The 17,885-nt window shown below is 40.1% G+C and overlaps 1 protein-coding gene across 13 annotated transcripts in view; it reads left to right on the forward strand.

Annotated features, from left to right (window-relative positions):
* Positions 1 to 861: 861 nt before the first annotated feature.
* BCAS3 (BCAS3 microtubule associated cell migration factor) overlaps positions 862 to 17,885 on the forward strand; it is a 364,497-nt gene continuing 347,473 nt past the window's right edge. For 8 of the 13 annotated variants that reach the window (XM_063342637.1, XM_063342639.1, XM_063342640.1 and 5 more), the window contains exons 1-5: positions 886 to 977; positions 2,291 to 2,378; positions 5,111 to 5,165; positions 7,182 to 7,257; positions 9,195 to 9,301. In XM_063342637.1, coding sequence (XP_063198707.1) covers positions 2,308 to 2,378; positions 5,111 to 5,165; positions 7,182 to 7,257; positions 9,195 to 9,301 — 309 coding nt within the window. In that variant the 5' untranslated portion in view covers positions 886 to 977; positions 2,291 to 2,307. Of the gene's footprint in view, positions 978 to 1,507; positions 1,529 to 2,093; positions 2,169 to 2,290; positions 2,379 to 5,110; positions 5,166 to 7,181; positions 7,258 to 9,194; positions 9,302 to 17,885 lie in introns of those variants that run through there. The other 5 variants (XM_063342644.1, XM_063342645.1, XM_063342633.1 and 2 more) reach the window with 4 other exon arrangements.

Below are 17,885 nucleotides of genomic sequence, written 5' to 3' on the forward strand. Positions count from 1 at the left end.
GCCACAGCTGCTCTGGGCAACCTGGGCCAGGGGCTCACCACCCTCAGAGTGAAAAATTTCATCCTTGTCTCTAATCTAACTCTCCCCTCTTTCAACATAAAACCCTTCCCCCTCATCCCATGGCTCCCCTCCCTGCTCCAGAGTCCCTCCCCGGCTTTCCTGGAGCCCCTTTAGGGACTGGAAGGGGCTCTAAGGTCTCCCCGGAGCCTTCTCTTCTCCAGGCTGAACCCCCCCAGCTCTCTCAGCCTGTCCTCCCAGCAGAGGGGCTCCAGCCCTCCCAGCATCTCCGGGGCCGCCTCTGGCCCCGCTCCCACAGCTCCGCGTCCTCCTGCTGTCGGTGGGGATGCGGCCCTGGAGGCAGCTGGACGGGGCGATCTCCCACGGTCCCTTTCCACCCGCGCCACTGCGTGACCCTGCGAACCCCGACCGCCTGTGACGCACTGCCTACGAAGGCAGTGACGCAGAAGCGCATCACCCCCAGCACGCAGCGCAGACCCCCCCTGCCCGAACCCTGAGGTGATCCCGATCCCCCTCCCGCTCCCCACCGGCAGCCGTCACATCCAAGGCCCCGCCCCTGGCCCCGCCCCGCCGTGGCCCCGCCCCCTACGCGTCACCTCGCCCAGCCGCGCGGAAGGTAAACACTCCGCCGACGCCCCGCGTGACGCCCCGCGCGGAGGCCCCGCCCCCGCCCACGTGCGCGGGACTGGCGCGGCCGCTCTCGCGAGATCGCGATGTAAACAAAGCCGCGGGGGGGGAGCGGGGGGGGGGCGGCCGCCGTCCGCCGCCTCAACGGAGCTTGGGGCGCAGCCGCCCTCCGCGCCCCGCCCACCCCTGGAGAGCGGCGCCAGGGATTGGCCGGCGGCGGGGAGCGGCCCGCCTTCGGAGGCGTCTGATTGGCTGGCCGCGCGCGGTGCGCTGGGTGTCATCCCCGTGGGGGTCCCAAACACTGTCAGTGCGGCGCCGGGCGGAGGCGGCAGGTGAGGGGGGATGCGGTGGGACGGGGCGGCCGCCGGTGGGGACGGGACCGGGAGCGCTGGGCCAGGGCTGCGGGGCGGCCCCGGTCTACGGGAGAGCGCTGCGGCCAGCTCCGAGGGGGTGCGAGGCCGGGCAGGGGCCGGGGCGCTGAGGGAGGGAGGGCGGGCGGAGGCCTGAGGGAGCCGCCGGTCCGGGAGGGCGCGGGGCGGGCGGAGAGCGGTGTCCGGCGGGTCGGGGCGCTTCCCCGGGCGGCCGCGGCCTGATCCGCTGTGAGGGGAGAGGCCGGCCGGGTCGGAGCGTTTCGCTGTGGAGTTGCTCAATAGCGGGCGGTTGAGGTGCCCGGCACTTCCCGGCCGCCTCCGGCCCGGGGCCGGCCCCGCTGTCGCAGCCCCTTGGGGGCGCGGGGCTCGGGAGCGGGCAGGCAGCACCGGCTGGCGCAGGTGTCCCCCGGGGATAACCTGAAGAGATTTTTTTTATCTTTTACGCGTTGTTTTCTCTTTAAAGGTTGCTTGGTGCGTGTCAAACTCCAGTGGTATTGCCGGACGTTTTATTGGTAATTTCTGTGGGGCTGAGCGTTAATTCTTGCCTCACTTCATGAGATGGCCCTTACACAGGCTGCCCAAACGCAAAATGATCCTGATAACTGACACCGCGTTGGGGATTTGGCTTTTTCACTCGCTTTTATGTAGTGGTTCTTGGTTTTGGGGCAGGGGGGACAGTGGAGCAGTGGACCGAAGAGGTGGCTGGGATCTGTGGTGCTCCTCAAGTGGGTTTTTTTGCCTTTAAGGAATGTAATGTTGAATTTTCACATGGGAGAACAGATGTGTGAAGAAAAACTTGAAGGTGACACAAAAAGCTGACAAAAAAAGTAGAATGTGTTCCATCACACTTTTTGTGCTAGCTTCAGTGTAACCCATTACAGATTTTCAAGAGTACAATACACTGCAATTGTGATTGTGCATTATTTTGTGTAATTATTTTCAAAGACAACAGCTCATTAGTAAATAGTAGTCTTAATGCTGATGGTAACTGTACCTCTGTCTTTAACGCACAGTTTGAAGAAAACTTTCTGCTTTATCATGTAGGTTTGTTGTTCTTTGCTTTCCCATACATTGCAGGAGCTGTAGTGATTGAGGTACTGAAAAAAGAAGTTTGTTTTTAAGAGTGCTGCATAGGGTCACGGTGCCTTACAGGTTTGTATAAGTCAAGTTTCCTTTTTCAAGAGGTTTTTATCGTCCTGAAGAATATGTCAAGAACTAGTGTAATAAGTAATCCTGACACAAATCATTATTAAGCAGTAATGTGTTTCTTACAGGTATCTGCAAAGAAACAATGGCGACAGAATCTCCACGCCGCCCTAGTCGATGTACTGGAGGAGTGGTGGTTCGCCCACAGGCTGTCACGTAAGCACCTTCTAGAAGAATAGCCCTTACTTGAAATGTTTTTTATTTTCTTGTAGAAGAACCACCTAGCCTGAATTTTCATTCAGGGCCAGCTGTGAGGGCTTGTGTTGACAGTACAGTTTTGTTGCACCGAGTATTTTCCAATAAAATAAAGTAAACAGATGCTGCATTCCTTTTTCCTAGGACTTTGCATGTCAAACTGTCTCCTGAAGTGGGATCATTGTAGCTTAATATACCAAAACCTTGAAAGTGTACGTTTTAAAGACATGATGTTTTGTTGTTTGTTTACACAATTTTGTTTGCTGTACAAACACCAGCTGTAGATCAATGATTGCAGACTTCTTCCTTAGGCTAGAAGGAGCATGTGTAGCATGTTCTTTTCTTGCTGTCCTTTTAATAATACCTTGTCACAGGGGTGGATATACTAAAAGATATGAGCCTGTCATTAAAGTACTCCAGTAAGTAGAATTGTGGATTCTAATTTCTTTTGCTTGAGAGAACAAAACAAAGAGCAAAGGAAGAAGCTACCTCTCTCCAGTCAGAGCGCATAAGAGACCATTTTTTTGCTTGGGTGTCCTTATTTTCATTGTGTTCACATGAAAATACCTTCCTGGCAAAAGAGCTTAGTAAGACAGTCTAGAAGATTCCTGGGGATGTTCATACTGCTGAATTGTTCCTGCAAAATGGCACTGAATCAAAATGTTCACTTGTATGATCAGTTTCAACAGATGTTAGTTTGCTGCTGGAGATAGCTGTGTATTTCAACATCAAGATTCACTTTATTTTTACCAGGGAGCACAAGAAACCGATCATTGTAACACAGAAAGTTGTGTTAGAGGTTTGTCTTACAGCCATGGGATAGAATAAGCATTTTTTCAAGTCGTAGAATTTCTCATTTCTATATGTAATGATCTTTTTTCGAAGTAGGCTTAAAAATATAATAATGAAAATCACTGTAAAAATAAGATTATTCTTTTATTAAATGTGGTGGCTTGTTCTTGAGGTATATCTTTTCACCTCAAAAATTTCCGTCTTTTTGATGAGAGTTTGTGTACGTTGAGCAGCCTGCAGCAGCATTCTGCTGATTATGTTAAACTCCTAGATTCCTACCAATGGAAGCTATTTATTTGGTAAGTTTTGTTGTTGTTTTGGTTGTTTTTAAACACTTTACAGATATCTTCTTGAAAGTTTTTCAACTTCAGGAGAGACTTAGAGTACATACACTGAATAAAACATTTCCCATACATCAGCTTTGTTTCAAAATGTACTTGGGGGGAGGGAAAATACTCATTTCATGAGCTGAAAAAAGGAAAACAGTATGACTCTTGTTGGTAGGCATTCACGTGAGAACTTCAAACACTGTGTTTAATACCATACCTATAGACAAGTGTTATTGCTAGGTAATAAAGGGCTCTGAAGGTATACAAAGACAGTTTTGGTGACCTACATAAATGAAAGAAGAATCAGCACTAGAAACCACAGCTCATTTATAAGGCCTCAGCTTAAACCAGTAAGACAAACTTTGATGCAGTAATAGCTGAACAAAATCTAGTTTTGTCATGAGTTGGAATAAGCTTTCTAAAATCTAAAACATAAATGATCTTTGTTTTCAGAGAGGAGGCAACCAGTTAAGCTGATGCAGGTGTTGCAGCATTTGACTTGAAGTACCTTCTGTATTGCCGTGTATAGGGCAGAGTACTTAATTCTTAAATACCAAACACTCTAATTTCTATTAAAATAATCTTACACAGCACAGTTTCAGAAGGCATGAAGAAAGCACGTGTACCTTTGGACATCACGAGTCTAGATTTCCTGGATTACAGTTTTTCTTTGTTGCTGTTAGAAACCTTGAGTTAGCCACCAACGTCTACCAATATAAAAACTGATTTGGGGGCTGCCAAAGCTGTTACCTAAGGTGTTTTAAAGATCGTTTCAGACTTGATGAAGATAGTTCTTGTTGCCAGCAAGTTTCAGTATTACTTGTTACAGAAAGCACAAACTCTTTGCGCAGTTTCGACACCGTCTGGCTAAGATAGTCAGCCCACGGTGTAGGTTGCTCAGCAGTTACACAAGAGACTCACCGCTCATGCAGGGATAAGCTAATAAAAGCATTAGTTTAAATCTACCAGAACAAATGTATCTTCCACTATGTACTATTCTAAATCATTGATGCTAATGAACTTCCAAGAAGGAATAAGCTTCCCAAGCTATAAAATCTTATCTGAAAATACCACCTTGCTATTCTTAGTTAGGGTTTTTTCTATCTCCTGCCCCCAAGAGCCACCACTTACTTCATCGTTGTACATCATGCATACGAGCTCTTAGAGTTTTCTCTCCCCACAAGGAGAGCTGCAGCCTTTAGCTTAAGTCTGATGATGTAATAGCCAAATCAAGTAGAAAAATGCCGAAGAGTAACTTCCAAATACCCTTTCTACTTCAGTCAGCTGCTCTGATGTGGAGAACATGGTTTATTTCTTAACTGTTACTTTTTATACTTTTATCCCAAGCAGTTATTTTATAAACAGGTATCACTTAGCTTTTTACAGAGTTTTAGGTTACTATTTATATTATCCGTGTGCTTGGCAGTATATGAAGTAACTGCATCGCATACTTAGTATTCTCCTTTGGGCTAAAGTTTGTACGTGTTTTGCCTGGTGATATATCTTACTTAATGTATTCAGGATTGTTTCTGAACTCATGTCGTAGTTAAAAATTCTTCTTCTGTTTTCAAGGGAACAGTCATATATGGAAAGCGTCGTTACCTTTCTTCAAGATGTTGTGCCACAGGTACGTGTAGATTTTGAAAACTATTTTTTCAGTGTACAAAGCAGTTTAAATGTGTGTCAGATGACCAAAATATCATTGAAAAACAGAAGACAATTTTTTTTGTTTTTTGAATATGAATCTTGAGACTGGGTTTTTGAAAGTGTAGACTGCATACCATCTGAAGACTGGGCCTACGAATTTCCTCTGATAGGTAATCATTTAGATGAAAATCTGAGCTACATAGAAGTTGAAGAATTACAATATAAATAGCAAGAAGAAGATTGCAGCCTTTTCTTAACAATAACTTTGGCAATAAGATAGTTGAGGAGGGGAGAGACTGGGCATAATATTTGCTCTGCCTATCGCAAATACGTCTTTTTCTGTGTTGTAGTTGGAAACCTGTGTATGAACCCTGGCTGGATTGGTGTTAGAACGAACAACTTGGTAGACACCTTTTGTCACCTTAGCTTTTATCATTAATTGGCCGAAAAGGAGAAAGTTTCTTTTGTCTCCTTTACTCCCCTTTTTTTATCTTGTTTCCTTAACTTGCCTCTGAATGTCCTGGCTGCTGTGGGACTGTGGAGCTCTGCCTAACCCGCTGTTCTCCAGCAGGCTGAGTTTTGCAAAACAGGAGTCCTCACTTTGCTTTTTTTAAAACTTTTTTTTTTTTTTCCCCCATTTCTGAGATCTTCCTCTCCGGAGGATAACTATGATGCTTATGTTTGCTCTTGGTCATAGTTTTCACGGGTAGCAGCAGCATGAAACTGGAATGGTCACTTCTGTATTGCTCATGGGCCTCTTGGTAGCAGAGGGAAACTAATTTTGTTTTGTTACTCTTTGGGAAGGCTGTAGTCCGTAGTGGGAGAGCATTGCAGCTGATGGGCTGTAGCCTCAGGAAACTATCTTGGTTCCTATTTGAAGGATTATCTTGGTTAGTGAGTCATGAATTTCCTCAATAACAATATAAAAAAAATGCCCCTCACTAATATCAATTTGTGAAGTGCATTTTGGATTCATGGTCAAAATGAAAAATAGTCAAACTTCCATTTAAAAGATTGCTACATTTTACACATGCCTCCATTTTTTCCCCGCTGCAGTTAAAGGATACGGTCTGTGTTTTATTTTACAAATCAGTTTGCCTTGGAAGCATGGAATGTGATTTGTTTTGAAAAGTAATACCCACGCTTATTTTTTGAATTTAGTTCATGTTTCTGGCAAGTATAAAGTGATTATACAAGCTCTTTTCATATTTAATCCAAAATACTGCACAGTATTTTGTTATAATTCATTTGGAAGTGATGGTATTTCTACTGTAGCTCACGTTCTTACTACCACAGTTTCTCCTGAGAACTGTAAAACTTGCAGTTTGGAAACACTACAAGTCTCCTTCACAGTTTCTTTTTGTATCTCATCTTTTAATGGAAGTCTGTAGAACAGAACTGAAACATGGATCTGTTCTACTGGAATTACAGTTTATTCTCTTTTAAATGGCTGTATTAAAGATGCCACAAATATAACTAAAACATAAAAATAAAATAAACCAGTAAAATAAACCATGTAGTAAAGGTCTCTTTTTTTTTTTTTTTAACCCCTCAATCCGGCTTACAAAGCTTTTAAGTGAATTAAAGAGAATTTTAAAAGTAAAAATGTCTCACATGAGAACCTCCGACATCGCTTTTAAAAGTAGTGTATAACTGCAAAAGTTGACGACTGTAGACGCCACTGTATTTTAGCTTGACTAAATTGCTGTAACTCACATGGCATTTCTGACCTGCTGGAGAAGACTTATTGTGATACGTGTCTTGTCATTCCTACATTAGTAAGTGATGTTACACTTGTTGAGTTATATTTAGTGTGGTATATGTTGATCGTGGAACCATTTGTTTTTGAAACAAAACCTCACAGGAATACTCACAGGTGACAAAAAGATATGTGTATCTGTTTTTCTTTTTTAACTTGCATTCCCTCCTATGGTCTATAGAGGGAGAAAAAAGGGTATTAAACTTTCTTATTTCAACACTTTTGCTTTTTGTCCAGGCCTACAGCGGTACCCCACCAGCAGAAGAAAAGGAGAAGATCATTTGGGTCAGATTTGAAAATGCAGATTTAAACGGTATGGCTTCATTTTTCTCTCCCTTATTTTTGTGATTTTTGGGTCCATGTACAATAATTTCAGTCAGCTTTATCAGTAAGCATTGTTGATTCAAAATTAAGTATTTCGTTTCCCTGTTCTAGGTAGACTAAATTCTAAGTGGATAACTGCATTCTTGTTCAGTATCTGCCAAATAGCAAAACAGGCCTTGTGTCTTCATCTAAAGGCAAACTAACTCTTGCTTAGGAGGAGGAGCAAAAAAAAAAAAAAAAAAAGAGTTCCATTTCTTTTCCTTAAGGTAGTTGAAAATAAAGCATAGAACCAAATTTATTTCATCTACTGTTTCATTTCAAAGCCAGATTATCTAACTGTGAATCCAGTCCAGATCCCAGATGTATTTTCAGTGGAGTGATAGAACTCAGAGGAACTAGAAAGGAAGAGCAATCAGGTAGAGTGTGCAGGAAATTCTATGATGTCATTCAAGGAAATAATAGAGCAAAGCCACAAAATATTCTTAAAATGTAACTTGTTTATCACTCCAGTATATCTTAATAAATCATCAGCAAAGACTTAGTGCAGAGAGCAGATCTCCAACCTTTTTAAGAGAAAATAGTGATTGTTACAAGCTTTTTCTAAGAGTGTCAAGTAGATCCCCACTTAAGATCTGAGCTGTTTTACCTGTCTATCCTGGTTACCTTTTTTTGAACTAGGAAGGTTAGGGGCTGAATCAGAGGTGGTTGAATGCTGGCGGTCAGGTAGTTACTTCTTGAATTAATTGAACATCTTGGGGTCGCCTGCGGTGTGTGGTATGTGTGCTGCTTGTAGCCAGGGAACTAAGGGACCTGCTTTCTGGAGAACACTGGATTTAAGTCTTTCAGCAAATTGCTGTTTCTTTTCTGTTGTCTTATTTTTCCTGTCTAGAACCCTATGGTAAAGGCTCATTTTGGTCTCAGATGAAGTAATAGCAGCCATAGCCAGAGCTGTGGTGGGAAATTTTCAGCCTTTCCAAGAGGTTAATAGGGAAGATTATATGTTTTCCAGCTGTTGAAATGGCACAGAGGCTGGCAGTTCATAAATTCATGGTTATTAGAACTAGAAAAGACCTATCAACCTGTACATGGCGTTATGTCCAGCTTAGTCTAGTTAAGGTTTGTTTGCTTGTGGGTTTGTTTTCATCATATGTTTATTTTTAAAAATCTCAGACATTCCCTCTTCAGGTTCTTTCCTACAGTATAGCAAAAACTTTTTAGAATAGTCTTCAGAATCCTTCATATTCTATTTATTTTTATGCAGCCTAATCTGATTGGGCCTGCATACATTCTCTTTCACCATCCTAGATATTTCCTCTCTTTCTTTGATGCTTACATGCTTGCAGGGAGATTTTTGTTCATTCTGTCATGGTTGAAAGTGTAGTTTTTGAGGGCTTTACTCAAGAAAAGCTTAATATTTTTGATTATTATGTCCTGTAGCACTTTTCTTCCTGGGGATTTTCTTCTTTTGGTAAGGTTGATATAAAGATTAATTACATAGTATCTAGAAATAGTTTTGACCACTCTCTGCATTTGTAATTTCTGTATTTGTTAATGTTTATTTTGTTGTTCCTTTGCAAATTTTTCTGTTTGAAAAGTTTGCCATGTTTTATTAATCATTGGAGAAAGAATTACAGAAGTTTTTGGGGTATTTAGTGACAACCCACATTGTAATCCAGAAAGCTTTTCTCCATAATTTTAAATTTGAATGCTTTCTAGCCTCTCTGTGAAACTTTTAACAAATCTCTTACGTTTGCCTAAAATAATATATTTCAGTATTGTGCCAGCATAAAAATGTAAACAACTTGGCTTGCTTTTACTTATGACAACGGAAACGTGCATTGAGAAAACACCATCTAGTGTAACTGACACCAGCCATAGTTGATCATAACCTGTTAATAATGGCTTTGGTATTTAAACCCAATTTAGATACATCAAGGAACATGGAGTTTCATGAAATACATAGCACCGGGAATGAACCCCCGTTACTGCTCATGATCGGATACAGCGATGGAATGCAAGTCTGGAGCATACCTGTGAGTAATGAGTTCGCTTCTGTGCCAGAGGCTTTTTGGTTTGTCATGTTGTGTTATTACTTTAATATTTTACTTTTAATTTTTCCTATTGAAATGGAAAGAGCCAACATTTACCATCAATGTCATATGATTTGTATGTAATATGCTTATCTCAAGGTTAATACTGAGCGTAGATCAAACAAGTGAATTCATATACCTTCAGATTTGAGGGCTTTTTACAAATTATTTCTGTTAAGTAAATTTGAGAGTGGAATTGGGAGTGGTGTTTGATGTTATAGAATAGTTTGTATCCCAGAAAGGACAGAAATCTTTTTAATCTACAGAAAGGAATAAGGGCAGAAAAATAAGACAAGAATTTGTTTGTCCCAGGAACGCAAGTATGACAGTATTAATTGTATTTTACAATCACATGTTTGTCATGTACATGATTTGCAATTTTAATTTTATTAAAGTCTATGTATGCATATGGGTTTGATTTCATCCTGTCATACACACACCCTGCAGTTTGTGTTTCAGAGTGGTTTATGAGCACATGGTCTTAATTTGGGGAATTTCCCCCAAATTTCTTGAAACTACAGAATAAAGTTTAATACAGTAGGTCATAAAATTCTTAACTTAAAAAAAAAAATTGCTCATAACACCTTGTCCTTCAAAATAATGTAGAGAGGATGGAGTTCTTTCTCTTTGTAAAATACATTGAGGTTTTTTTAGAAGTCTGTATATTTTTTTATAACTTTTTGGTTAGCTATGTAGGACATGTGTTTATGTGCCAGTAGCTTAGCATAATAGAAAATAATGTTAATTTGTACACCAAAAGTTAAGTTAAATTGAGTTTCACGGGAGTGTGGGAGAGCTGGCATTTCCCCTTTCGATTACATATTGTTAGCTGAAGATGAGGAAACAAAAAACTTTTGCCTTTGAAGGAAGGTTTAATAGAAATGGCGTAAGACCTAATATACTTTACTAACTTTCAGTATTTAGTAAATTTTTACTAAAATTTAGGAACTTTAACCAAAATTTAGGAACATTTTAACCAAAATATAGGAAATTTTGTGTTCTGAAAAACTATATCTAATTCTAATTTTCATGGCTTTATTTTTAATGGAGCAAAACAGATCTTTGGACCATGGGTGTGTTTGTGTTGGGTTTTTTTTGTTTGTTTGTTCTAAAATTGGCGTTACACGGGAATGACTTTGAATACTAAGAATGGGTTTATAGTATATAATTAGTTTTGTACACTATTTTTATGACTGATCAGTTTTATACTAGTCTACAAATCAGATTATTAAAATGGTTCAGAAAGGCTTTGCTTTGTTCTTCGAAGTGTATTACAGAAAACAAACATTAGGTGTCACTAAGATACTGAGCTAAGAGAGGAAATACAGCTGCAGCAGTACCAGGAGTTACAGCACAAGTTGATCAATTAGTTAAGATACTGTGAGGAGTCACAGACTTAAGCTAAAGAATTTTTATAAAACAGCTTACTTGGTCCTGCTGAAGTGTTCTTACCAAATGAACGCGTGCTTTCTGAAAAATGGGTGGAAGTAGGTTGTGTTGGGACTTCTGGACACTGTGATAAGAAGAGCTTTGCATTTAGCAGAGTTTGTTTTTTCCTCTCTCAGTGTGTGTGTATGTAACATGCCCTTGCTCTGTGGTTAGGGGACAGTTCTGTCCATCCCTCATAAGTGACTTTCTGTGTCTGAATGAAAGAGTGTCTCCATCAGAGCTGTATCTGTATCAATGCCCTTGAGAAATTCCTTGTGGGATGGGATTTTACATGTATGAGGAAAGCAGAATGAAAGGAGAGAGTCTCAGTTCTTTGGTACATGAACAGGTTAGCTCGGTGTAACCTGTTCTGCGTTAACTGGCTGCACTTAAACTCTTAACGCCGTGCTACTCTACGGTAAACATGAGATAATTTGATGGAGATTGCTAACAAATGACGAGTTAAGCTACTTTGTTTGTCTGGGCTTATGTGGAGTAAGCGTGTGCTTGCTGGTACTGTCAGGCGGGTAGTACAAGGTAGCTTATCCCTTATCCATGTTTCCTAGTGGAAAAGAGGGGGTTTCTTGGGGTTTGTGGGTGGGTTGGTGTCGTCTTTTTCTTTTTTTTTTTTTCTATCTTTGTTTTCTTTACCTTCTTGTGTCTAAATTGGCCACAAGTTAGGCCATAGAATACCTGGTGTTACCTTCTTTTTTTAGTAGGACAATACAGCCAGGTTGTCTTTTTTCCCCAGTGTATTTCACTTCTTCATAATTCCTAGATTTTGATAGCATTTAATATTTTTAGGAAAAATAAGAAAAATGAAATTGCAGGACGGTTTCTCTTAGTGTTCATTTTTTGCAGAGGTATTTGTAATTGGGAGGGGGCAAGTCCAGTGAAGTGAAAAAAATGCCAAATGTGGAAGTATTTTACAGTCCATCTTATGAATGTTAACTGTAGAGATACTGCATCACTTTGTCAGCCCTTCATGTGTATATTCTGTGGAATTCTGAGGCCATATCCAGAGAGGTACAGCTTCAGCCTGTGCAATTTGTATGTGTTAGTATAATGTCAGTGTTGGAATGGTCTTGGAGAGTTTCTCAGATTGATAGTCTTTAACATCAATTTTAAATATCTTTTCAGAGTAGGATTTGTATATCCAATGAATTTGGAGGAAATATAACCTGGTTTTTTTTCCACGTTGTTTTTTTCTCCATCTCATTTTTTTGCCTATTTAGTCTGAGTAAAATAAAATCTGGCAGTTATGTGCTGGACTTAAATATTTAGAGTTTATTTGGCACCACTTTTTTGCGTCCGTTGATATAACACAAACCTTCCTTGATCTTGCTGAGTATTTAGCTTGTAATTAAGCAACATTATTCCATTTAAGAGAAAACGGATCTCTCTAGTTTAAAAACCTTTCAATCTGAAAAAGCAACAATTTGACATTTATGTGAAAATCTACTCAGCGAGGCTATTATCTGTGGCATTGTGCTTTTTATTCATACAATTGAACCTCTATTCAGCACTTAATAAAGTAATGTGTTGCAGGCAGTCCGGTTTGTGTCTGAGTGATTATGAAGTGTTTATGACAGCTTCTAAGCTGACACTCTCTGTAATGGTGTTACATTGACTTCTAAACACCTTCCCAGTCGGCCTCCAGGAGTGTGTGTCTCTTTGCAGTCTGAGTGGTTTCACATTAACATCTCCTTGGAGTAAGATCTTTGACTACAGAAGTGTTACTTGCAAATGGAAGATACCATTAGGGCTGCTTCAAAGGACTGAAATAATGTTTGGACTGCTGGGTGCTGGAGTAACGGCTGGGGTTTTGAAGTGCAGTGTCTAAATCTGTATTGCATAAGAAGCGGAAGGTGTCCATCCAAACGACTTTTCTTTGATCTTTGTTTTGAAATGAGGGTGGGAAGGTTAAAAGTGTTCTTAAAATATGCCTTGCTAAGTGGGGAGAAATCTGGGAATATACAAAAGTATGACTAGAAGTTCCTACTTGATAATTGTGCGGTGTAGTTTTGTGTTTTATTTGGACTTTGTTTTTCCCTTGCTCCCAGTTTCATGTTTCAAATACAATTGGAATTGGTTTCTGCCTAATGTGGTTTCCAAGGATCTGTTCTAGATGTTCCTGTTCAGGGAAATGCATGTCGGCTGGTTTTGTGGCAGATAGGTTTGTTTTTTTTTTTTTTTTTATCGTATGCTGGAAGCTTCAGAAGAGGAAAAATCATCTTAATTTAATGGCTCATATTACAATTAAAAAAGAACGATCAAACTTGAATTGAATAAAGTAGGAACTACCAAAGGGACCTTTTAATAACAAGCACAACTGTATATTTAGCAAAAAATACTTAAAGGCTGTGGTATAATGATGCTGCCACAGATTGCTGGGATGCGTCAGCCCATGTGGTAGGTGGCATCCATGTGGAGATCTCTGGAATGCAGAGGACTCGTTGGGCAAGGATGGCATCATGCAGTGTCATTTCTCCACTGCCAGACTTTAAATTTCTTTAAATGCTGCTGTCAATAACGCTATGGGTTTTTTTAAGTTGTTAAAACTGCAGTTGTACAGCAGATGCGGGGGGGGTGTATGGATAAATGGATGTATATGGTAAGTCAGACATGCCAGTTCCATTTTGTTTTCTCAACTGTTTATCAAAAGCCCTGTCTGCTGGGGTTTCGATGTGGTCGTCTTAGTCCCTTTGTAATTCTTTGCCTTTCAGGACTGGGAAAAGGACTAGTTGCTTATCACATAGTAAGCTGCAGTCCTTCCTCTGTCCAGACCTCCTCCTGATAGAGGCTACTGCTGTTAAGACTTCTATTAGCCACTTGGAAAACGTAGTAATGACCTGACCTGGTAACCCTGAAACATGTCTAAGGACTTTACAAAACATCTATGCAAATCATTTTCTGAGGCTTTGGTATTTTACACTGCGGATGCCTGCAGTATGTAAGAAATTTTCTGTTTTTACACCGATGAAGTGACTGCAGAACTGGGGGAAGGTTTTTTTTATTCTTGTCATACCCTACACCAGTTGGAAAAAAAAATCTTGTGCAACAACCTTTGAAAAGGCTGTGGTGAGAGATATCAGAAGAATCCTAACAGCGTTTTGTGTAGCTCTCCTTGGATGGGTCAAAGCTAAAAGGAAGAGTCACGAAAGGTGTTAGTACCTGTGCTCTACCTGCTTCCAGTGTTGTCTGTGTCATTCTTCTCTTTGTGTAGAAATTAAGTGATTAAAAACAATGCAGAACTGTCCCCCAAATTAGAATTTTATAGTGAGCCTGCAGCCTGATCATGCTAAAACTCCTCAAAATGTATGACAAATGAAGTGAAAACATTGAGGAAACTGTAACCACAACCATTTCTAAGCTTTACGTTTTACAAAAATTCAGTTAGTGTTGTCAGAATTTTAAATGCTAGGTGCAGTTTAATACTTAATTCAGTCCACAGAGTAGACATCTGTAATATTCTTTAAGCATCTAAATTCTTATAATCTCTAGGTAATTACAGAGATTTGTTTTGAATGAAAAAGCAGACTGTTTGAATTTCTAAACTAAAGTGATAAAATTTGTCCTTTTACTTAACAGTTTTTCCGTACTGTCTCAGTAGTGAGATGACTGGTAGTAGTCTGTAACCCAATATGATTATATCAAACAATATTTTATGGTGGTATCCGTCAATTGCTTGTTGTCATATTATATCATATCATGATATCTATATCATATTTAAAACATATAATAATAAAAACCCCTTCCTGCTGATATCTTCCCTGTGCTTTGTGGCAGTTTTTTAATGTACAAGTAGTTTCTTTTTATATGGTTGCATAGTAGTTTAAGCATTGGGTTTCGAACTCAGTTTTGTTTCAGTTTGGTGTACGTTTGACTTTTTTTTTTTTTTTTTCACCATGTGAAAACCATTTTCTATGGTTGGAAACTATTAGTTATCCTTAGTGTGAACAAAACTTCCTTTGTTCTGTTTTCTTATGGGTGCAAACTGGTATGCTCCAAACAATAAAGCTCTGTCATCAAAAATTAACCAGTGCTCCAGATTTCTAGCCTGTCATATTTTAAGCAGAAGCTCAAGACATCTAAGTGGAGGAGAGAGTTCTTCTTCCTCTTTCAGTCTGTCATTATGGGAAGAGAGCGATGAAGACTTCGCTGGGGGCCAGGTTTTAAATCGGAGTGTTCTTTGCTTGCAGCCATCCATGTAGGTCTGGGTCTTGTGGTTTGATACTGGGCGCTGGGAAGGCTGAAATGTTCTATCAGACCAGCTTGGAGCCGTCATCTTAGATTCACTCTTTCATAGAACGAGTACCTGGAGCTGCTTTTATAGCTTAATATTCAATTCTTGAAACCTGTTTGGAAATGTTCTTGGCTTTCGGAATGGGAAAGAAAAACTTTTAAGAGCTTTGAAAGCTGCCACAGGGACTCGCTACTTGGCTGGATCAAATCCAAAATGGCAGCCACAGCCTAGTTTCTTCACAGGTGCTTTTTGAAGAATTTAAAGCTCTGTTTTCAGTTCATGAAGTCTATTTATATTTTGTCTATGCTTATGAGACTGTGTAGCTCAAGGGACTGGTAATGGGATGTGGAGCCTTTTACCTTATACGTGCCAGCCCACATCTCGCCCAAACTGGCAGTGACAAAGTTGTTCGCCATTTAGAGATGGAGCGGGCTCGTCTTAAATGTACTTCCTTGTCCTGCTTCAGCGCCTGGTGGAATAAGTGTCCTGTTCACAGGAAAGATTGGCCGTCTGTGTTGGCTGTCTCAGGAGTGAGATAAGGCCTGACCTTGCAGGAAGATGGGACTATATAGTCTCTCTACCCTGAAGATGGTGCTTTCAGTCAAAATTGATATGTGTGGCCTCAGTAATGGTAATAAAGTTTTATGTTTTGTATAGATAAATGAAGGGCAAACCACAGTTAATTCAGAAGTTTATAGGACTGCAAATAGCAGAAGCTTCTACTGGTGGTAGTGTTTAAAAAAGTTAATTATAAGTCAAAGAAAATCTTGAACTCTGAAGCCATGATGCGTTTTTCAATGCCAAACAAACCAGAGGAACAACCAACCTCCTACTAATTCAGGGCATACAACAAAGTCCAATGCCTTCTATGATTTCCTGTTTCTATAGAACAATTAAGGACACACAACTTTAAAAAAAAAATCTTTTAAGAAAACTGTTATTTCATGGAGCTATGGTAGGTTAAGTATTGGTGTTTTGATTTAATCCATGTTGTAGCATCACATCCATGTGTTTTGTAAACTTCTTTGTGCTTTTTACTAAATTTGTTTTTTTCTTTACAAATAAGATGCCAGTGGTTGGGTTGAATTTTGTATTTTAATTACAAAAACTACAGCGGGGTATATCTTAAAATTTTCTCATCTTCGCCTCCCAGGAGTCTGCAGCATGAAACCTGCTAAGTCCATGAGCTGTACAGATGGCTAAAGTTATATGAACATTTACTAGCCTTTTTCCGTAGTTCTAAACAGTTTCCCCTTTCCTGGGTGGGGGGGGAAATCGTACACAGATTGAGAGGAAAGGACATGTTACAGTGCAATATTAAACATTACAATGGTCTCAAAACAGGAGCTAACTACCTGTAATCATCTCGTCTTTGTCACTGTCTGCTCCAGTGGCTTTGGTTCGTCCATTTAACCTTTCTTTCTCTAATTTCCCACCATTATAAAATGATAAAATAGTTCTGTTTCAAGTAATGAATATTAATTATTAAAAAGTAAAAGCATTATATGCACGGAAAGAGCTGGACTGGGATTTTCGCTTTAGGTGCTGAAGTACAAATTAACTTCATTTGTATTTATATGTTCGAGGCTTTTCTTTGAAAATCTCAACTTTGAGCTCTACCAGGTCTTGGCATCGCAGGCTAAATAAACATGCTCTCTGGAGTTCAGTGTATTTAGGAGCAGAAACTGAGTTAAGAAGGTTTGGCCTTCTTAGTGTATCTTACTTCTGGGACTATAACTTTATTTGAAGTAGATTGGAGTTAGAGCTGATGCGTTGGCATAGTTAAAAAGTAGGAGGAGGTGACTGAATTGGGTTGGATTCTTTTATGTGAATCACTTCTTCCATACTTTTGTTATGCTAGTTCTTTTCCTTCTTGTTTTTATTCATAGCCATTGATGTGCATACACATGTGAAACAGCATTTTCATGATTTGGGGGAAAAAATCTTTAATTGCCAATAATAATAGTTCCAAAGCCTTATATTTTTCTTCATTTCCTCCTTTCCCTTTTCATAGAGCTGATGTGTTCTGATGGATAGAAAATGTGCTGTTGTCTTCATCTCTTTCGTCTCTTTATTACTCTCTCTCTTTAATTTTTCTCATTTTCTGCTTGGCTGTGTGTTACTTTTTATATAAGCTGTCTTTTCTGGATGCAGATGTTATCTATGTGCTCCCCCCACCACTGTCACACAAACTCATGATTTGTTAAAAACAATCAGCAAACCTTTACTGATTTGATTTCTGATCATCGTTCTTTTGTCTTGTATAGAATCCGGTCAGCAAGGTCTTCGGAGCAGAGGCCTCTTGCTGTCCCAGAGGGAGAATTAAACTTTCTTTGCAAAAGCTGGAGTGCTACAGGGTTTTATGTTGTTCAGATGCTGCTTCTAGCTGGAAGAGGAGAATCCACTGTGATTGGAACATCTGCCTAATGAAATAAAAGCAGGGCAGACTAAGGGATTAATTCTCATATTGATTACGGTTTTAAAACCGTTGTGTCCATCAGGAGTAATTCTGATCGCATCATTGACAGTAATGTTGATTCATACCGATGTGGAACTGCTAGCTGTCTGCAAAACTAAAATGGCTAAGAATTTTATTTCCCCAAATTTGTGTAGCTTGAGTGTTATTCTAGGTGTAATATGTAAAAGCCATAACTCGCTACGTTCTGTGCTTACTTACGGTTTACAGAATGATGGGCTACCCATGTAGTAAATCATGTTTTCAAAGTAATCTTAGGAAAGACTTGGGCTTCAGTGGGGCAGGTTTTGTTCTGCCCACATTATCTAAAGCAGTGAAAATACTGTGGCTCGGTGTTAAGACTGGAAGTAAACTTAGAGTATGAAGTACTGTACTGA

The sequence above is a fragment of the Chroicocephalus ridibundus genome, chromosome 7 (assembly GCF_963924245.1).
Source record: "Chroicocephalus ridibundus chromosome 7, bChrRid1.1, whole genome shotgun sequence".
Taxonomy (NCBI): Eukaryota; Metazoa; Chordata; class Aves; order Charadriiformes; family Laridae; genus Chroicocephalus; species Chroicocephalus ridibundus.